This window comes from Haliotis cracherodii, unplaced genomic scaffold, assembly GCF_022045235.1.
Source record: "Haliotis cracherodii isolate W230 unplaced genomic scaffold, xgHalCrac1.p SCAF_13, whole genome shotgun sequence".
Lineage (NCBI taxonomy): Eukaryota > Metazoa > Mollusca > Gastropoda > Lepetellida > Haliotidae > Haliotis > Haliotis cracherodii.
The window spans coordinates 14,658,506-14,681,667 of record NW_027266268.1 but is presented as its reverse complement, the minus strand read 5'-3'; the positions used below and the strand labels follow the sequence as shown (position 1 = coordinate 14,681,667).

At 39.3% G+C, this 23,162-nt stretch overlaps 1 protein-coding gene across 1 annotated transcript in view; it reads right to left on the bottom strand.

Moving 5' to 3' along the window:
* LOC139458956 (neuronal calcium sensor 1-like) overlaps positions 1-21,350 on the bottom strand; it is a 62,892-nt gene extending 41,542 nt beyond the window's left edge. The window contains exons 1-3 of the mRNA XM_071240392.1: positions 21,189-21,350; positions 16,898-16,922; positions 12,685-12,733 (exon numbers count right to left, since the gene is read on the bottom strand). Of these exons, the coding sequence (XP_071096493.1) occupies positions 12,685-12,733; positions 16,898-16,922; positions 21,189-21,252 (138 nt within the window). The 5' untranslated portion in view covers positions 21,253-21,350. The remainder of the gene's footprint in view (positions 1-12,684; positions 12,734-16,897; positions 16,923-21,188) is intronic.
* Between the last annotated feature and the right edge of the window lie 1,812 nt (positions 21,351-23,162).

The following is a 23,162-nucleotide window of genomic DNA, read 5'->3' as shown; positions in this document are numbered from 1 at the left end:
TGTCTACTCAAACAATCAATTTGTCCATCTAAAATAACTTGGGCGACCATGGAAATGTATAATCTAGTTATACAGGATATCAATTGAATCAATTCTAGTTGTCAGTAATCAAATAATGACAGATTAAGTGATTCCTGTCACTCTTGCTATAGTTATCTGTTTGTTTCTATCTAACAGTCTACAACTGAGAGAAAATCCACTTACAGACAGCGATATAGAGAGCTCAAACCAAGTGATTCTTAAATCCAAAACAGTGCTTGCTAGTTGTAAAAAAATTGGAAAAATGAGTACATGTACTTGCAAAGAAAGACAAAATGCAGCTTCATTCACCAGAAACTAATACAGGGGCTCTAACTGGGGATAAATAGAGGCAGTATAGCTGTGGTAACTGTCAGGAATGAGATGGACAGATCAACACGAACATGTCTCAGTAATGCTGTACCCATGTCACATTTAAATGATCAACAGTGTAAGTCAGTATCTGGTGCAGCCACTCTGTACACAGATCACATCGGCAAGACGTCTACTCATGCTCAAAATAAGACGCTTGATCCTCAACTGAAAGATGTGTTGCCATTCCTGATGCAATGCCTGGTCAATTCTTGGAGTTTCTGCACTTGAGGGTCCCTGGAGCTAACCCTATGTCTCAACATACAGATCCAATATATGCTCGATTGGATTCAGGTCTTGGCTTCAAGAAGGCCCATGTAGGCAGAGTCTCAATGGCGTCGTTCTGGAGATGGTCAGTCACAGCTCATGCTCAGTGTGGTCAGGCATAGTTCTCCATGAAGATAGGACGTGTACCAAGTGCATGGTTATCAAAATGACGCAAAACAAAACTGTCCAATATGGTATCTTGGTACCTTTGTCAATTTGATTTGTGATCTAATCAAGTTTACAATCAAAGGAGCAACATCCCCATACCATCACTGAGCCTCCACTACATGCCACTGTTTCCTGGATGTTGCGCTGAAGATAAGATGTTCCCCTTTGCCTCCAGACACGAGTCCTACCATCAGTGTTGTGCGAAAAAAAACCAAAAAAAAACACTCTTCGAACAAATGAATCCCCTCCTCCATGACCTCAAGTTCCAGTATGCTCGAACCTGACACCAGGCTAAATGGTCTGCATCTGTTGGGGTGAGAAGAGTGGACCTCTTACTGGTCTTCTGGGCATTAATCCTGTCCCACTCAGTCGGTACCTGATAATCTGTTGTGGGTACGGCGGTGATGGTTAAAAACACTGCAAGGTGAAGTTGGCAGCCATTTTGTACAAGGACCCTGTCCTCTCTTGCACTGGTCTTCCGTGGACGTCCTGATCTCCGCAAGTCAGTCAATGTGTCTTTTCTAATGAGACAACTGATTACAATATGACTGATGTTCATGACATGACATGCCAGTTTGGTGCCTGCCAATGATTTGCCATCTTTGACTTTCTGGGGGGCACAGGTGGCCCAGTTGTCTAAGGCGCCACGATTCGCTGTGCAGAGTTGCGTTCCTTGGGCTTGCCAGAAACCTATGATTGTGGGTTCAAATCCCGGTTCGCCCCGATTATGTTTCTAGGTTTGTCAGCACCATACCCGTGCTCATGGGTTTCACCGAAGTGGTAAACATCTGAGACCTGCATCACTTCGGGCTTTCCTCCCACATTAAGCTGACACGCCGTGATATGACTGGAATACTGTTGAAAACGGTGTTAAACCCAACTCTCTCACTGACTCACTCTTTGACTTTCTGTGAAAGTACGCTTGGGGATTTCAAAGACAGACTTTCAAATTGGTAGACCATTCATTTAAAATTAACAACAGTAAAGACGCAGTAACTTTCTGTCATCGAACATGAATTTCTCTATAGAGACCCCTCATGTGTGCGTGTAGCTCGTATAAACCCACCTGCAAGGCAGTTAAGGTGGCTGACATTCAACAGGCAGATGATGTGTCAACACACAGTGTACCATTTGAAAATCTCTACATGGAAAATGAACTCAATTACACTTCAAATTGGGTGGTGCGATACTTGTGACAAGGTGCATATATCGTTGAAAGACAATAACAATATACTTGTTGTTTACACTATAAGTCAGCCTTAGAAATAGGCACTACTCCTGTAGTCCTTGCCAAATGCCCAATAGTAAAGGTATCATAAGGACTAATACATATTTGCCATTTTTTTAGGTTTTGCTATATGTGGACTGTAACTGTTAGGTTTCTACCACTGTAAGTCACTAAATATGATCATTTCATACATGTATCAAATAGTATTTGCCAGGGCTCCGGTAAAAAAAATCCTAATTGGACATTTTGTACCCAACTTAGGAAACATCAGCAGATACCCAGGTCGTAGATTTGGACTTGTTCCAGCACCACCCACAAGGCTTGTGGGATAAATAGGTTGTAGGGGTTGTAAACAATGTAAACACACAGGTGTCATGTGCAAATTGGGAATTCCATTGAAAGACTGTGTTCAGGTCACATGTTACTTCAGGTCTTCCAGCCAAAGGGTACCATTCAATGACTTCCTTTAACTGTCAGCCCTTGTCTCCATATGTTCCAAATCGACCTAAGTTATGATTGATTGGTTGCCAATGAAGAAATTGATCTTGAAATTTTTTACTAATTATTTACAGTTTATATATTGATCCGCAACCATGGCCACAAAATTTAGCAAAATTTCCATCTGTCAATGGTCAAGCATATAAAGAAAGGTATAATATATTCAAAACGATGCGAAAAGCAATTTCATGTCAGTGAGTACACTGAAACTAAAAAATGTTTTCTGCATAGATTTGTTTGCAGATTTTGATTTATTTTAATTTATTAGTCATAATACAATCAATTGAGTATAACATGCACAAAGACACAAAATTTTCCCCCAGTTCCATGTTTTCAAGGCCAGCTGAAGTTACAATGTATTCTTGTTGATGTGTCTGTGTCATGGATCAAAGTAAAAAGAATTCTTTTTTCATGACAAAATAATCTACTCATCGATCGTTCTTCTGTCATGTCTACCCTGCGGTCATTTAAGCTTTCAAAACTCTTATCAAGAACACTGCAAGTAATTCCCATCTTCATTTAGTTCCCCAGCAGCATTAACATACTGAACTGACATACACCCTATTACCGCATTCCATGTTTGATCTTGCTAGCTCATCCAGGCGAGTCCCATTAGACTTGCACAAGTCTCTAAGGCAATAATTATTAGTGTTAATCATAAGTTCTAGATTATGTAAATAATAAGAACAAGTTGTCCCTATTAAAGACTGGATGTACTGTCCACATGTACTCTCTATATTTTAGGCTATAGAAGCAAAGTAAGCTGTGGCCAGGGTTTTCAATGTAGAGTCCAGCACCACCACAAGGCTATAGGATTGGTTTCAACAACATGGGTCAACACCTGATCGGCCAAGGTCAGGACGACCAATAGTAACCATCCCTGCCCAAGATCGCTACACCCAAATACCCTGACTGCACAGAATCTCTGACCAGACCGTATGGAACCGTTTAAGAGCAGCAGGTCTACGAGCAGGACGTCCTGTTCGACACGTCATATTAAGTCGACAACATCGTTTAACAACAACTGCATTGGTGTCGTCAACACAGGGTATGGCCATCTGTGATGGAGAGATGTCTGGTTCAGCGACAAATCAAGAATTCTCCACCGTCGAGGGAATGGAAGAGCAGGGGTCTACAGACGTCATCAGGGAGAACATTACACCGGAAACTGCGTACAGGAAGTGGACAGGTGCGGTGGGGGTAGTATTATGATGTGGGCGGCTATCTCTCATCATGGAAGCACAGGTTTGGTCCATATCCTGGGCAATCTTACGGCTCAACGATACATCAACGAAATTCTCCTACCACACGTTCTCCAAATTGCAGCAAACGGCAAAGGTGTATTCCAGCAGGACAACGCTCAACCACATACAGCACAGATCACAAGAGCCTGTCTACACAACAACAATGTTGATGTTCTCCCCTGGCCCTCCAGATCCGTGGATTTGAACCCGATAGAGCACCTGTGGGATGAATTGGGTAGACAGCTACGCCAACATCAACCACAACCCCATAAGTTGCAGCAGTTGGATTTTGTGTTGCAGGCCGAGTGGGCTACCATTCCCCAGTATTTGATTCGCATATTCGTCTCTTCCATGGGCAGGAGATGTCAGGCCGCTATCGATTCCAACAGGTTACATATGCGTTATTGATGGTAGCTGACCTTCACCTTGACCTTTTCCTATGTACCGATAACTGAGATAACTACAATCACCAAGTGTTCTCTCCACAACATTTTGGCTCAATTACCTTGTACGGGTTTCTCGTATAAATGTATTTTCCTACCTCACACAAATCTGGTTTTGCATTCCTTTTTGTTAAGAGTATATCTAGACTTGCCTATAAGGATGATAAAATTACTACAAAGGATGATAAAATTACTACACATTTTTCTTTCAGTACAGCCTTGGAGCAAGGCTAGAGTCCCATGTGCAGGGAATTAAAGTACGACTTTGTCAAGCATGAAAAAACATGAACATAAATCTCTGGCAAATAGTTGGACAAGTATCTGTTCACACAAAGTATGAAGGCTCCATTATTTATACCAGATGTCCAAGAGGAACCTGCTGTAGACATAATCCAGGCCTCTGGCTCAGATGCTCTCACGCAGTGATTTAAAGCTGACAAACCCTTTTACCATATGAGCTCTAAGCATAACAATGTTCCACTGCTCTTCATGGAAGTGAGACTTCCAAAAGCATTCTAAAAAAAAAGTGCAGCATAATTGGGTGACGTGACTTAACATGGATTGTAAGAGTGGGTGAGTTGGGATTAAGGCCTGAACAGAATGTTATGGCGTGGTCGCTTAATAGAGGAGGAAAGCTCGAAGTAATGCAGGTCTCAGACATTTATCCCTTTGGCATGTTTGGTGAACCCCTCACAGAAAATGTTATACACCGAATCCATTCAGCGAATTTAGGTTAACGAACAGGTGTTAACAAACTTGGTCAATACATATTTGAAATTTGAGATATAACATCACTAGACATGATGATTTACCACTAAAATAGAATTTCCAATTCTCCATGGCATCGTTTTATAAACAGAAATGAAGATTACCCGTGTCCATTTTATCTTAAACTACGCTGAAAATAGCTTTCAGCTGTACACACGTTTTCTCCCAATCTACCTTTGATTCCGTTAAAAATTACCCCCTAATATAACTTTAATGAATTTTTATACAATGATTGTAAGAATTGTATCTGAAAATATTATCTTATCAGGAATAATATATTCCTGGATCCAATATCGTGTTATTTTAGCACCCATAAAAAGATACTTGCATTCGGGTAACATGATCTCAATAGATGGGGGTCAGGAGATAAGAACAAATCATACAGACATATGGTCCACAATAAATTAATTATCAAATTTTCACCCAAAATTAAAATATATCAGGCAGGAGGCATTTTGTTTTGTATGATCTCATTTTTTACACAAAGTTTGATCCTGCTTCGTGTGTACATTAGCTGTCTCTAGATGGGATTCAAGCATGACGGACTGCATATATTGTGTTCTTCATCCAGCAAAGACAGAGAGGTACACACATAATGATTGCGAGGTGAGCGTACAAGTAAAGCAGCAGTATTGATACTTCCTGGGACCTTGTTCAGCTGATGTTGTTGGAAAGTATGTAGTATTAGGGTGGACACTGAAAACAAATCTCTCTGATCTAAAATTGATTGATCAATGCAACACATTATTAAAGGAAGCATGGCCATAAAATTTGAAATATTTCGAAGATAACTGGTTGGGTTTTTTGTGTGAATGTTTTGTGAACCAAAAAAAGTTCAAAGTTTCTACATATAAGTTTACCCACAGAAATATAATTGCATTTTCTCTGAAACATTTTGACATGCAGAGTAACCTCCCTTAGACATGATCATGGATTTGAATCACCCTAATAATTATCTTGGGCTGTGAGAACCATATTCGTACTTATGGGATACAACAAAGAAGTAAAAATCAAAGACATGCATCACTTCAGGTTTTCCTCCCATATCAGTGAGTGAGTATGGTTTTATGCTGCTTTTTAGCAATATTCCAGCAATATCACAATGGGGTCACCTAAAATGGGCTCCACACATTGTACACATCTGGGAAATCCAAACCATTCCTTTGACATGACAAGCGAACACTTGAACCACTAGGCTACCCTCCAACCACCCCTCTTCCGGCATCAAGCTGACATTCCGTGATATAACTGACCTACTTTTCAGAGCCACACTTCCTGAAGAAATCATGAGACTCTGTAGATTCTTCTTCCAGGATCAACACATTACAGTGATTTCTACGACTAAAGAATGTTATGGTTGATATTTCTCTAAAATTTTGCATAATGACCAAAGTCACATCAGTTTAACTTGCTTCAAATCCACGTTCAGAATTGTTAGTGAACTCCTATCTCAGAATCAACTGCAACAACAAGACGTCATCACAATGGTTTAAAACCCATTCACACACACAATAAGCCCTACTTCCAGTTAGTTTTTCCCTCATGTAATGTGTCCGTGATTCAGCTACACCCAACACCAACACAACCTGCAGGGCTGCAAACTCACACAAAAGAAGAACCAGATGGTTGTTGAAACATTCTGATCACTTTAACTTATGTGAGGTACAGTTAGAAACACACACCCTGTGGGAGGACATATTGTACCACCATCTGGTCCACAACAGAGTTTCCAATGTCATGTATATGTATCGACTTTGTCAACTCACTCAGGCAGAACCTAACCAAATCAAATCATGTTCACTGAGGCGGAAGAAAACTGAATCAATACATAGATCTGCTTGAACCCCTGCAGTTGTTTGTTTAACTTCATAGCTCTTGATCAGGTTATTCCAGACCTTATTGGTGGCGCCATTCAAGCGCCAGTGTCGACGTATCCAGCACTTTATTCACAAGTGTTGTTTTTTTCTACATGATGCCTGCATTGGCCAAGGAATAAATACACAAATGATGGATGTATTCACATGAATAATTAAGAGTTGACACATGTTTTGTCAATGTCAATGCAAAGTTTTTAGTTTGTGCACTTTAGCTCTTGATCAGCTTAATCCAGACATTATTGTAGGCGCCATTAAAGCATCAACATCACAATATTCAGCAATTCATTCTGTTTTTTCTATATGATGCCGCCCGTTTTGGCCATGCAATTAATATATATAGCATTGATGGATTCCTAGGAATCTTTAACAAGTTCAGTTTGGCTAACATGTTGGTAAAACTGTAGTTTGTGAAATGAAACTCCAATATCAAAGTGTCATTTAACTTCACTTTCCCATATCAAGGAACACCAACTTATGTACAAATGAGTTATCTGACAAAGAATAGAAATAATTCTTATTTTCAGCGGCCATAATACACATGAATTACAAGCACATGGCGCAGCTTGATAATGAAATCATCCAGCAGTCTTCATCTGTGTTGATGGCGATTACTTCTACCGATACAGCTTCGTGATAATTCTAAAATCATTTTCTCTGTATATCGATGTCTACCTTTAGAAACTGTTCAGAAACAGACAACAGACATCGATCTGTCCCTGGCAGATTAACACCTGAGCACAATGCTACAGGTAAGGCTTTACCCCCAACACCTACACCTCCCCCCATGTTTAACAATGGGGTTAGGAATAACTTTGGCAAGATGATACTCCATTGTGAATAACGATATACACAAAATGATTTATATATGCCTCCAGCCTTGCCATCATTACCCACAGTGAGTACCGAAAATCTTCTAAAAATAGTACTGTTGTTATTTTCCTTTACATATTTACATTTTCAATACAAAATGCATCAGAAATGCATTTGTCATTTGGTGGGTCTGGAGTCAGGGCAGCAGAGTGTTTGAAATTAAGGAGGGTCGTGGGGCCCTTGGGGTTTCCATCTATAGTGCTTGTAAGGTATAGTAAGGAAACCCCAAAAATATCTAAGTTTGAAAATAAGAGTATGACTTTCATGCTTAATTTATAACACACAGAAAACATGATCTTGTTGTGCAAACTATGACGATAGTTTCTCTGTCCATGAAACCTAGAGGATCTATTTATGTCACCTACTAATTGCTGCAGACTTATTTACTAAAGGTTAAATAAACCAGGTCAGGTTCCTAGACTCAGCAACCTATGCTGGCCGCAAGAGTTGACTAAATGGTCAGGCTCAGGGACTTTTTGACAGCATATAACAATAGATGTAACCTGATGGCGTGGATCAATGTTCAAAACATGAATCACTGGATTGTCTGGTCTAGACTAGATTATTTACCGAGCTCCGCCATGTAGCTGGAATATTGCTGCGTGCGCGCTCAAACACCAAATTCACAATCAATCAAACAAACTATCACTTTTGTGCATTTCTCAGTATAACATAATAATGCATTGTGGGTGGAGAGTTGTAATTTGGACTAACGCTAACACTGGGTTGATATCTGATTGGTTAAAGCAGTTCAATGAAAGTAAACCATGGCGGTGTTCTAAGTTTAAGAAAAAAAGTCCAGAAATTCTTGTCATAACCATGACAACATCAAGGTGAAAAATGAATATTCTAACACCTCAGTCTCATCCTCGGGTAGAAAACCACCCTATGGGAAATATTTATTTGGGAGACACTAAGTAACAAATGTATACTAAAAACAACTCTACATGACCCTTCAGAAACTCTTAATAAGATATTTAAATCAGCCTCATGCCCAATTTTGTCTCGCAGTCCTTGAACCATATTATTTTCCCTTGTTATGCTAAAGCCCTAAATGAATCAAGTCTAGATTTTTCCCAGGTTCTCTCGCATCTCTCTTGGACTCCTTTTCAGTTTATATGTAGTTGCTAATATTTCTATCAAAATTTTACATTTTGAGAGTCCATAAGCGTTAGTCTATCCCACACCTCAATAACTTGTTAAATCTGGGAATAAAAACTCTGCTGCAGACATAAAAGACATGTATGTGACAACGTCCTGGCAATGAACTGGAATGTGCAATGTTATCAGCGCACTGATCCAGCAAGGTTAAAAATATACTGTTGAGTGCCTGCTTGTAGCTCAAACAAATACACGTCACCTGTCCCAACACTGCTGGAGTGCTATTTCATGGTTGGGTGCAAGTTGATTTTTATATTTCCCACATTCTTGTGGCCTGACCAACCACATTTTTACTGCAGACAAAAAGTATCATGCTGTTGCTTGACGGCTATCCAATTTCAGTTCAAATCCACCAACCAGGCATAGACACAGCTACTAGTCTGTAAGCCCGAGACAAGTGAAAATCCAAAGGAGCTACTTGTTTTATGTAGCTTTTGTGTTGAGAATTGCTTCAAAGACCATGATGGATTTGACTGACCTGGGGGGGGGGGGGGGGAGAGGGAAAAGGGCAACAGGTGGCCCAGTCATCTAAGGCGCCGCGATTCGCTGTGCAGAGTTGTGTCCCTTGGGCACGCCAGAAACCTATGATTGTGGGTTCGAATCCTGGTTCGCCCCGATTATGTTTCTAGGTTTGTCAGCATCATACCCGTGTTTGTGGGTTCACCAAAGTGGTAAACGTCTGAGACCTGCCTCACTTCGGGCTTTCCTCCCACATTAAGCTGACACGCTGCGATATAACTGGAATAATGTTAAAAGCGGCGTTAAACTCAACTCACTCACTCACTCACACTAACTGACCTGGACAGTGGTAGATATAGCCACTAGTCCAAAATAGTCCGAGACTAGTAACCATGGTTACAATATAGACCGACTAGTTGTTGTATTACCAAATCTAGTTAATTTACATAACCACTTGTCTAAAATGAGCTGCGGACTAGTTAGATTTGACCATTGGTGTATAACACTGGAAAATTTCGTATATAAAGTAAAACAACCTGACTTTTTCAGTGGATGATGTTCAATTCATGGCACAGCCCTTCAGTTCAGACAACACAAGGCCACCCTCAGGCTGTGCCATTCATTGTACACCCTCCAATCAGGTAAACAATACCTGATCACAACAACCTTTTCACTAAGTCACATAAAATCATCTGAAAAGAAGGATGTATATGTTTAAGTTTTTTAACAAAATGAGGTAAATGGAAGCCAAGATTTAATCTCAGAGTGCATGAAAAAACATTTCAGGGGTGAGGAGTTCTAAATTTTTCAGAGCCCTACTAGGTGGCTATGCAACCTCAGGTTCAGCCACTTCGTGGCCTCCACCATTTTGTTGTAGGCAGTTTGGTGAAGGGCCAGTAACTTTTAAAAGAAGCAAGCCTGCTGGCTACATACAAATTTGTTGTTAAATCTACCCCTGCAAGTGTAGCTTTAGCCATCAACATGCCATGAAGAGCTCATCCAAGACTCTTATCAACATGTAGCAATAACAGAAACAATCTCAGGAGCATGTTTTGCAGAAACAAAGGAGTATGACGATGATGAAAACCAACTGAAAAAAACATTTCAGAAAACCCTGGGAGACGAGTTTCATTCCTGGCTGTTGTGTCACTGTCAAAACGTGTCCTGTAAAACATGCAGGGAAATGTGTAGACAAACAAACTGCCCAATCAGGGAGCATGTTTGGTCTAGTAAGCTCGGGTAATAATCCTACAGTACATATGATTACGACCCGTGTAAATCTGGGTAGAGAATAGGTTTTCAGAAACCTATGCTTGCCGCAAAAAGCGACTGTGCTTGTCATAGGAGGCAACTAACGGGATCGGGTGGTCAGGCTCGCTGGCTTGGTTGATGCATGTCATTGGATCCCAACTGTGTGGATATATAGATGGAATATTGCTGAGTGCGGTGTTTAACAACAAACAAACAAATACATATGATTACACTAATTTCTACTGAAAACGGTGCAACAAGCCAAGTTTGGGGGAGTGTTTCTGAAGAGTTTTGACCAGACTGCATTATGTATAGAATGTATGTAAAACTAAGATTAGATACCAGTAATCAAAATGTTTAGGGATTTTTCATTGTCTTTGAATTCATTTTTATTTTTATTAAATTCTTTAATTGAAAGTATTTTTGCTGTTTCCTTCAACTCTGACTAAAACAAGAAGCATCGGTCTTCAGAGTCAAGTCAGGGACTACAGGTTCTGAAATTTGTAGGTTTTGATAGCAATCTGGCAATTGTTCTTATTTCAAACCCTGCGCCACGATTGGTCGACAGTCTGTCTTTCAGCATGAGCAGCACCATTGGTCATAGCCAACTAGTCCGCAGCCCAATTTGGACTAATGGTTACCAAAAAAAAACTAGATATGGGGACAAAAAAACAAGTCTGTTCAGATTTGTTGTTTTGTTTGTTTGTTTGTTGCTTAACGATGCACTCAGCAATATTCCAGCTATATGACGGTGGTCTGTAAATGATCGAGTCTGGACCAGCAAGCCCGACCACCCCATCCCGTTTGTCAACTCTTACAACAAGCATAGTCGCCTTTTAAGGCAAGCATGGGTTGCTGAAGACCTATTCTACCCCGGATCTTCACGGGTCATTTAGATTGTTACTTGTCTCGGAATAATGGACTAGTGGCTGTATCTATCCATGTCCGGGTCATAATAATCCATCTTGATTTTAAAAGCAATTCTCAACACAAAATCTTATGCACTTTCTGAGTCCATACAAACAGGGCTCAATATAAGGTCTTAGGAACTTCATTTAACTTGCACTGGGGGAATGTTGACAAGAAAACCAAGTTGCACCAAACAAAACCAGGTTAGGTTGAAGTATGGAGTCTGATGATGTACATACATGGTATTAACAAGGCATGATCGTAAAAACAATACAGCGTTTGGTATGGTTGCTACAGTTGATTGGAAGCCAGTATTAAGATGAGAAGGGTTAAGATACAGGGCTCAATTTAAGGAACTTCACGTAACGTGCACCAGGTGCATGTTGACATGAAAACCAAGTTGCACTAAACAAAACCAGGTTGCAACCTGGTCTCATAAATTTATCAAATATAGGCGGGTATGCTGCCAGTCACATAAATTAACGACAGTGTTGAGTGAGTGAGTGAGTGAGTGAGTGAGTGAGTGAGTGAGTGAGTGGGCTTCACACATTGTACCTATGTTTGGAATCAAACCCGGGTCTTCAGCGTGACAAGCGAACGCTTTAACCACTAGGCTACCCGACCGCCCACGACAGTGTTGAAAAACATAATAGGAACATGCACATATATAATCTTGAAATACCCATAGTTTGATGACATCAAGTCTAATAAAGCATGAGATATTACACATAACACAGGGATTATTGATGTAGTATGGTAAACTTTGAGGTGTTGAGTATGTTCAAAGATCAATTTTCTGTGGACAAATAAGGGTTAGTCAGATACAAATGTGAACTTTTTTGCCATGCACACATAAATATTAGGCTGCATTTTTCAAAAATAGGTTGCACTTATGCATGTTTTATATAACTAAATCGAGCTCTGCTACAAATGAGAAGGGGCGGTCGGGTAGCCTAGTGGTTAAAGCGTTCGCTCGTCACGCCGAAGACCCGGGTTTGATTCCCGACATGGGTACAATGTGTGAAGCCCATTTCTGGTGTCCCCCGCCGTTATATTGCTGGAATATTGCTAAATGCGGCCTAAAACCATATTCAATCACTCACTCACAAATGAGAAAAACATTTTTTTTTAAGGCTAAAACTGTCACTTACCTCTCTCCGTAGGACGCCACTTGGACAATCTCGCTTAAAGTCCTTATACCTACAATAAACAGAAGAAACATTGTCATATATAACAGTATCAAGGATGACTAATAATATTAAGATTGAACATTGGTTTGAAAAAACAATCAATAATCATCACCATTATCATTCATCAATCACATATACGAAGATAAATCGCTTATTTAAAAGCATTCATAGCAACATGATAAATAACAGTAAACAAACATAAAAAAATCTTTATGCAGTAATTTCCCCTACTCTGCAATGAATCTAATAGAAAAAAATGCCTTAGCAACATCCCTAGCAACCTTGTCCATTATCGTATTTTTTATGCTCATGCAGTCTGCAAATTTAGCCACTTGTCTGAAGCCTCGGTCCAGTCAATATACTGAGACTTAAAAACATACTGAGTATATAAAATATCATATGTTCAAGCAACTCAATCGTTTCCGTCACCAACTGCTTTAAATACATTTAATGGCAATTACACTGGATATAAAAATCACCAACATGTTTGGATTTTAAATTACATTTAGCAGTGTTGAAACAACGATGAAACACCACAAAATCTAAAACAGAATAGATTTATCTCTTCTTCTCTTTCTTATTTAATTCTTCTATAATTTATTATCACCTATAAATTCATTAAAATCATATAACCATATATTTGAAAAAGGGCTCATCTACAGATTTATCTTCTAATTATTCTATAAATCATTATCACCTAGAAATTCATAAATTCAAATAACCATATATTTGAAAAAGGGCTCATCTACAGATTTATCTTCTAATTATTCTGTAAATCATTATCACCTAGAAATTCATAAATTCAAATAACCATATATTTGAAAAAGGGCTCATCTTTAGATTTATCCTCTAATTATTCTATAATTCATTATCACCTAGAAATTCATTAAAATCAAATAACCATATATTTGAAAAAGGGCTCATCTATAGATTTATCTTCTAATTATTCTGTAATTCATTATCACCTAGAAATTCATTAAAATCAAATAACCATATATTTGAAAAAGGGCTGATCACGCATTTCATGATTGATTTCTTGGTGTGTTTTTTAAAACTAACCAACAGACAGCATCAATGAAATAGTTTAACTGGACAAACAGGGATTGATCTGGACCTGCTCAGAGGCTGATATTCAGCCCCAAATCTGCAGCCAATGGCAGTACAAAGTTCAAAATTCGAATTACAAATTCCCCAAATAAGGTGTTAGTTATAGCAAATGATAATCATGTGTTTAGTTGTAACAAGGATAACTAATGTCACGGATCGAAGTGCAATTGTTGTCAAGTGTGCTTCAAGATGTTCAAGTCACTTACCGTATTTGACATAATAAGCGCCCAGGGCGCTCTCAAAATTATAATTAGGGGGCTCTTATGAGAGTATTATTTTGGTTCAAAGAGCGTAAATTTCGATGTTTATGATGAAATGTTTATATACCACAGATATATTTTCAAGAATTTAATTACCCATAATTAAGGGTGCATAAAACAAACGTATTATGCACGAATAAACAGTCTTGTGTACATTCATCAATCGGAAGGGGTGCTAATTGGGATTGTTCATTAGCCAGTATATTAGCAAATATCGCTCTTAATAGAGCGGGGCACTTATTACGTCAAATACGGTATACTTTTTAGGTGTGTCTCAAACGATAAAAGTGTGCCACAGTTTATCATGACATCCTTCCTCCTGCCATATTTTGTAAATAATACATCTTTCTTCCTATCACAAACAACCCAAGATTTATACTGAGACACTGTGAAAACACATTATCAACTTTGACTCAAAATCAATAAAAAAATAAATGCTCCAAATCCAAACACAATGAATGAGATTTGAACCCTTATGACGATATTTGTGTGTTAAATTTGAAGTTAATATTGTGGCAAGTGAAACAACATCCTCAATGTAAATTTATAATATTCACGTGACTGCAGTCAATAAAATATCGCAACTTAGCGTTTAAAAAACAGATGTGATATATTTGGTACGCATTCTTCGAATTGTAGGTTTGCAGTAAGGGCACTAGGAGTTTGTTTTAACAGTGTTATCGGGATTTTAACTAGTAAAAATGAGTAGTGAAAACGTAAATATTTTCATCCATCCATACTTGACACTGCCAACTGTAAATCATTAGGGTGCTAGGTATTTGGCCATCATGTCTGTTAAAAAGATGACTTACGAACCACAAATAAGAGCACATGTAAGTATCGTGATATGTATCGGATCGTGAGCAAGGTTTTGTGATAATACGTAACGGATAGCACAGTTGGCGTATCGTCCCAGCCTCTGAAACCTAGAATGAAAGAGGTTTTGGTGCTTAGCTTTAAACTATTCCATTAAATGCAATGTCAAAATATCTCATAATTTGAGAAAATAAGAACTTTAACAAAAATCCCAATTATGAAAAAAAAAAGAAAACTGCTGGAATTAGTTTGGAATCACAGATAAATCTTTACAACACTAACTGTCATGGTTGTTGTCTAACTCACCACTCCTGCAATATGACAGTGGTCTGTTAATACCAGACAATCCAGTGATTGACATCATGCGCATCGATCTATGCAATTGGGATACGATGACAAGCAGTCACTGAGTCTGAATCCTATTACTCACCTCTTAAGACATGGGCTTCTGCAAGATCACTAACCTATTACCTGGGATAACGCCTCTTAAGACAAGCATGGGCTTCTGAAAGATCACTAACACAGTACCTGGTCTAACACCTCTTAAGACCAGCAATGGGTGCTCAGGGGAACGAACACATTCTACCCCGGGTCCCCACAGGGACATACTTTCACAAGCCCAATGTTGATGAACCAATACAAATTGAATAATCATTAATCAAGACTTTTTCTGTCTGTTCATGCAGATACATCATCCATCACACCATCAAATTCCATTTCCCCTTGCGAACTCCATAGCAGAATATGCCCCAAGTATCCAATTGTTGGTCACACGCGCTGAATGAGAATAGGGTCATTAGGAATACAATGTGTGACCTAGATTTGTTATCGTGCCCAGTAGCATGGTCAGATGCCATGATAGAGTTTGAATATTGCTGACTGCAGATTAAAACAACATTAACTCTCTCATAAATAAATCTAATAGTAATTTGTTCTGATAGATTATTCATACACGCAAATGACTCTCTCTCAATACATGCTCACCCTTAATACTAAATTCATTTTCAATTATTTTTTTTAGGGATTACAATTTATTCAGCTAGAATAAATATTGAATTTCAAATAACTGAATACTGTTTGGCATTTGCATAATGGAGTTTTTCAAATTAAAACATATTCCATCAAAAGATGACAAATTCCCCAGCCCCCACAATAGCAAAAGGCACCACTTCAGCCCACGGTGTGACATGTACCAAGTTTGGATAAGAAATCTTTCACGGTTTTCAAATTATGTTTCAGAAACGAAATACAGACTGACAGACAGACAGATCAACGGATTGACAGACAGACAGACCACGTGATGACTATATCCCCACATAATATGCCGGGGGACATAAACTGAATCAGTTGGTGTGCAACAATATGTTATGGGGTGTTAAAAAAAAGGGGCCAATGGAAAGACCCTGATGCAAAAAAGTAAAGACTTGATATGCTTTAAAAAAGCAGTGTTCCTTGACCTTGTTGACATGACCCTAGTTTTAAAAATGGAAATTTGGTAGCACTAGATTGAAATATTATATCAGCAAAAATTAGGAACACAGGAACAACATTAGTTTCAAACAGTGTAAGGAGTTTAGATTAGACTAGCAGAACACCTTAAAGAACCCAGAAACCCCCTTAAATTCAACACTGTAAGGAGTTTAATCTGTAAAGAATTGAGTCTGGACCAAAAAACTCAGTGATTGACAATGACATCATGAGCATCGATCCATGCCATTGGGATACGATGACATGCATCAACCAAGTCACCTGATCCTGTTAGTCGCCTCTTACGACAAGAATAGTCGCCTCTTACAACAAGCATTATATAAGTCGCCTCTTACGACAAGCAGTCGTCTCAGACTAAGACTTAACTCCAGCACAACACCTCAAGGAACCCTGCGAGGATCAGACTTAATTTCACCACTGTAAGGAGTATAGATTAGACTACCCCAGCAGAACAACTCAAGGACCCCTGGACCCCCTAAATTTTGACAGCTCAAAGTTCTTACCATTGTTGGAGTTCTTTTCTTTCAACTGAAACAGAAATGTTGAAGAATGAGTAAAATATGCTGCAAGAGTTATGTCTCAATATATCTGAGGGGCCATGAAAATTAGCTGGCCTGAAAGGTGAGGTGAAATGAGGTTTAACGTCGCGTTTAAGATTATTGCATCTATTTAGCGACGTGATTGGTTGGTTTGTTGTTTAACGCCGCACTCAGCAATATTCCAGCTATATGACGGCGGTATGTAAAATAATCGAGTCTGGACCAGACAATCCAGTGACTGACATCATGAGCATTGATCCACGCAATTGGAATCGATTTAGCTACACTAAATTTAACAGTACTAAATTCAATGAAGCACGGTTAAATCAAAAGGTAGCCTATCCCTCCAATGAAAACACAGAGTTTATCTCCAAAATATGTTTCTTGTTTATTAATGTTATCGACTCGTACACAACCACTTCTGATCAAACATATACATTACAAATTATCATTGACACTGATGAAAGAAATTACAGCTTAGCTGCTCTTTATAAATGATGAGCCATCAGTCGAGTCCAACATTAACAACGAAAGTTTCCTCAAGGGAAAAGCTATTGTGAACATGTTTTTATCTATAAAGAAACCATAAGGCATCAAACTGTGTGATCCTCTCTTCTTCTTTGAATATTAAAGTGTTCTGCATCTGCCTGAGGCAAGGGCGTTAACTGACTGAAAAGTCCGGTTTCCACCCTTGCCCAACTAGGATTGAATTTCTGGGTTCGACCGCTTCACCACCCGTGGCTACAACAAGTCCCTTCTATGTTCCTCCCATTGTCCAATCAGATTCCAGTTCTGATATCGCTTGCATCTGCTTCAAACAAAATGGTGGCGCCCAGTAAAGAAAATCTGATGGATAATCAAAATTTATATTGTAACAAAACGAGTCTTACTGCGAAGTAAATCAAATCATGTGAGCACCTTGATTAAAAACATGAAAAGATTTGGAATAAATGTGTTGATGCTAAGTTGGCGGTACACATGCTTCCTGTAATCGACCAAAATCTGGAAGTTTATGAACCTGATGTTGATTTCATTAAGCAATTTTGATTGGACTATGCATGGACCCCTCAGTCCAGCCAAAATGAAACTCCATAATTCCAGCCTAGTTCGATATGGGTGGAAACTGGACTTTTATAGTCAGTTAACTATGTTGCCTTGTGATGATGAGTCTACTGGTGTTCAGTTGAGCTGTGATGGACCCCTATATTTTCCATCTTCCCGAGGCAAGAGAGTTAACTGACCATAAAAGTCCAGTTTCCACCCTTGCCGAACTAGGCTGGTATTATGGAGTTTCATTTTGGCTGGACTAACAAGTCTATGCACAGTCCAATCAAAATTGTACAACGAAATCGAAATCTGGTTAGTAAACTGCCGTGCAAATTTTCGGTCGATTGCAGGATTTGTAATGTATGCACCGCCAACTCGTTGTCAACAGTCTTTTCATGTTTTTGATCAAGGTCCTCATGTGATTTGATGCACTTCGCGATGTAAGACCCTTTTTATCACAATACAGATCTTGATCATCGATCAGATCGTCTTGACAGGGCGCCGCCATTTTGTTTGAAGCAAATGCAAGTGATACGTGAGGAATCTGTTTGGTTCATAGGGGAGGCATAGAAGGGACATAACTTGTAATAGCCAATGGTGGCGCTACGAACGAGCCCAGGAATTCCAGCCTAGTTTGCCAAGGGTGAAAACTGGACTTTGAAAGTCAGATAACTCTCTTGCCTCGGGAAGATGCGGGAAGATGATATTTGCCTTTTGAAAGGCTTTCAATATTGAAATCAAATATAAACAAACATTTCTATGTTTTTTTAATCAAACTTACATCCAAACATAAATAGTCGGTAACTTTAGCCACTAGTCTGAAGCCCGAGTCTAGTCAAATTCTGTTTGGGGTTAGTAAGACCAGCCAACAATAGTCAGAATGATAACTCTACTGAAAATGATGCTTAGAGACATGTTCAGTCCAGACGACTCCAACGGATGTGGAACAGGCTGTAGAACATACCGTATTCGACGTAATAAGCGCCCAGGGCGCTCTCAAAATTAGAAATCGGGGGCTCTTATTGGAAAATTATTTTAGTGAAAAGTTGAAAGATAAATTTCGTGGTTTATGCTGACAGCCTTAAATATTTATATACGACAGATATCTTTTTCGAAAATTTAATTGCCCATAATTAAGGGTGCATATAACACATGAGTGCGTATTATACGCGAATACTTAAGTCTTGTGTACATTGATCAATCGGAAGGGGTGCTAATTGGGATTGTTCAATGGCCAATATATCAGAAAATATCGCCGTGGGCGCTTATTAGAGCAGGGCGCTTATTACGTCGAATACGGTATGTTAAATTCAAATGCTGCCATACAATTGTTTGTGTCCTGTATCTTTACACAAGGTAAAATTCCAGTCTGTTTTCATATTATAGTTTGAAGAGAAATATTTTATATAGCGATCAAATCAGGCTTTACATTTAACCTCAAGTAAAACTGACCAGCTAAATTCATTATGAACGATCTCTTCTCACTTTTAGAATTAATCAGTATGAAAGGCGAGAATTCCTTTAGTACAAGATTTTACAAAAAAGTGATTTTTTACTTCACAATTGAAGAAACAGACTCTAACTGCACATACATAAACAAAGCATCAGTGCTTGAAATGCATACTGAACAAGCAGTACATGCATTATTGCACAACTTGCAACAAGCATGTTTATAAGCCTAGTTGTACTGCTAATCATCCAACTCAGAAGACAGGGCTTTGTCCATGACATTTTAGTGCTGGTAGCCTTCTACAGAGAGTTGATGCAATAATAGTGATTGTCTCAACATGATGTGTTAGCCCTAATGACTTTGAAAATGACAGCTTGTCAAAACAGCTCGTGTAGCTACTCTGAAAACAAGCTGTGCCTGAGTAGTTTTTGTCCACATCAGACAATCCTGAAAGCTTGCCATGTTATTATCATAGCAAACAGAATTCACCTAGATTATCATGGTACCAGTATTGACAAGACATTGAAGAAGTGATTGATTAACTTAACTGAATTAGGAATATGTAAAAACAGTCGAAACTTCTTCAGTAATGATCTACACTAATGATGAAGTGTCTAGACATTCACTCGCTGACTTTGATGATGCATGTCATCGTATCCCAATTACATGGATCGATGTGCATGATGTCAATCACTGGACTGTCTGGTCCAGACTTGATTATTTACAGACCGCTGTCATATAGCTGGAATATTGCCGAGTGCGGCGTTAAACAACAAACACTGCCGTCATATAGCTAGAATATGGCTGAATGCGGCGTTAAACAACAAACCAAAACTAAAACCAAAACAACAAACAAACAAACCATCATGAGATTTTCAGAGTTTAGAACACAAACAAGTATGGGTTCCTTCAGGTATGATACTGGTTACTTGCTTTAATATTTTGCAAAGCTGTTATCGGAAAGCAGGGTTAGAAACTAACAGTTTTTGTGCACTAGTCCTTATAATGATAGCATATAGCAAAACACTTAAATTTGGCCAATATTTACTAGTCCTTAGGATACCTTTACCATTGGGCAGTTTGGTAACAACTACAGGACTATTGACAATTTCTAACGCTGGAATGTGGACTACCAGCTGTCTGAGGTACTGCAATTCACTGATCAGAGTTGCGTCCCTTGGATACACCAGGAACCTATGATCATGGGTTCGAATCCCAGTTATGTTTCTAGGTTTATCAGCACCAAACCCGTGCTGGTGGGTTTCACCAAACTGATAAACTTCTGAGACCAGCACACTTCTGACTTTCCTCCACATTAAACTGGCAGGCCGTGATGTAACTGAAATACTGTTCAAATCAGCGTCAAACCCAACTCACTCAATCTGATGGGGAAAAAAACCCATCTTTACTGATTATTACACAACTGGCATACAACCATCTGATAACTGAAGACGATGTTAGTGCCTTTGTTGTCGCAAAAACCTTTGCCTTGTCACCATCGTATCTGTACATTAGATCTACACGTTACAGTTTGATGCATACAGCTGATTAAGTAGATCCTTTAAGTGAACCTCAAATACTCACTACGATCTTGTTGACAGGGGAGGTTAACCAATCGATAAGGGCAAGCAATGCGCCAAAGACTAGGCTACACGTGCCGCCGACATCCTCACGAGCTTGTCAGAGCATCATAACATTGGACCAGCAGCTGTCTGACAATGAATGGCAACTTGTCACATACGATCAGTCAATACTTACAATATGTGCATGACATGAGGTCTTTAACTTCGTTTGATGTCAACTTGCTCCCGCGTTTACCCATGATGTGTCCAAGAGCAGGAAACGGCGGAGATTTCTTCGTCTAGAGCGGCATCACCGCGACGATATTTTGGTATCCGCCATATTCTGTGCCGCACGCGCCACACTGTCCTGCAATGAACTCGGCCCTACAAAACTGTGACGTCATGGAACGATAGGTGACAAGGAGGCAGATCGAGATGGCTGTGCAGTTAAGCCGCAAATATACATGTCACTGAATCGATAATGCAACAATAATGTGTCTGCTCCAGATTATGTTGGCATTGCGGTTGGACGGAGGGCATCTTGTGATAAAAGGAAACTCATTATTTAAAATAAAAACGTGTTGTAAGATTGATCTAGAAACTAGAAAATGCATCAACAAAGATTTTTAAAAACATGGATCTACACTCATTTATTACAGTGTTTAAGGATACCTACATACGGGATCGGGTGGTCAGGCTCGCTGACTTGGTTGAGACCACATGACCATGTTACTAGTATTCTATACCATCTCACAATATTCTATACCATCTAACAATATTCTATACCATCTCTGGCGGTCGGGTAGCCTAGAGTGGTTAAAGCGTTCGCTCGTCACGCCGAAGACCCGGGTTCGATTCCCGACATGGGTACAATGTGTGAAGCCCATTTCTGGTGTGCCCCGCCGTGATATTGCTGGAACATTGTTTAAAGCGGCGTAAAACCATACTCACTCACTCACTATACCATCTAATAATATTCTATACCATCTAACAATATTCTATACCATCATGCTCGCAGACGAGGGCGAAGGTGTGGTTAATGGAATATTAGTTTTGTTTTTTGTTTTACGCTGCACTCAGCAATATTCCAGCTATGTGACGGCGGTCTGTAAATAATCCAGTCTGGACCAGACAATCCAATGATAGACATCATGAGCATCGATATACGCAATTGTGATACGATGACATGCATCAACTAAGTCAGCAAGCCTGACCACCTGATCCCGTTATGGTCGGCTTTACGGCAAGCATGGGTTGCAGAAAACCTATTCTACCCCGGAAGATGGGAGGGTCCATGAATGATACAGAGGGAATGTATCGATGTCCAAGGCGTACTGTTTGTTTCATTTGGCAGAAAAACAATTGTTTCAAAGGCTTCTTGTTCACTGTTATATTTTATTGATATTCCATAAATTGACACAGCCTTTTTGAAAATAAATATTCGACATGATATGGTACATTTAGAGGTTTCGTTCACTCTCTCGTGATAACAATAAAGAAAAGATTCATTGCAATATGTTTTGTTAGATTTTTTTATGACCGAGTTTAAAAATCATTGCCGAATTCACAACAATAGTTTTCGATGTTAAAGTAATTAGTGAATACATGTATGAATATTATTTTTTTGTCGTAGTTACCAGACTACCAGGTAATTTGTCCTGTTCGGAGGGTGCCGCGTTTCTACTAAATTTACGTATCGTTTCCATAGCAACTAATGAACTTTCGGGATGAACCGCGCATGGCGACACTCGGTATAGCAAACCTTAATTGAAAACACGGCGGGATAAGGCCGTATAGGCTTCACCATTTCGTTGATAAACCCTGGCAGTAAAGCCAAATCGTCCCAGGGTTGTAAAAATTCAGCCAAAACATTTCCGCTGTTCGCACCGATGTGGCGTGACAGGAAGTCCGTGCAGTATACTGCTGCCTGATTACGAAATCAACGACTTCCTGTGAAGTTATCAGCGATAACGGGCGGTTTGGACACTGGGATGCATGGTGGCGTGGTCAATGTTTATCAAGTTAAGCGCTATCTCTTTTAGATTTAACACAGATCTTTATAAATACATCAGTGCCGTAGCCAGCCGGTGCAGTTGCCCCCCCTGGATTTTTTTTTTTTATAGAAAAAAGTTTTATTTGAGTCATGAAAATACAAGTTGGGGACATGTGA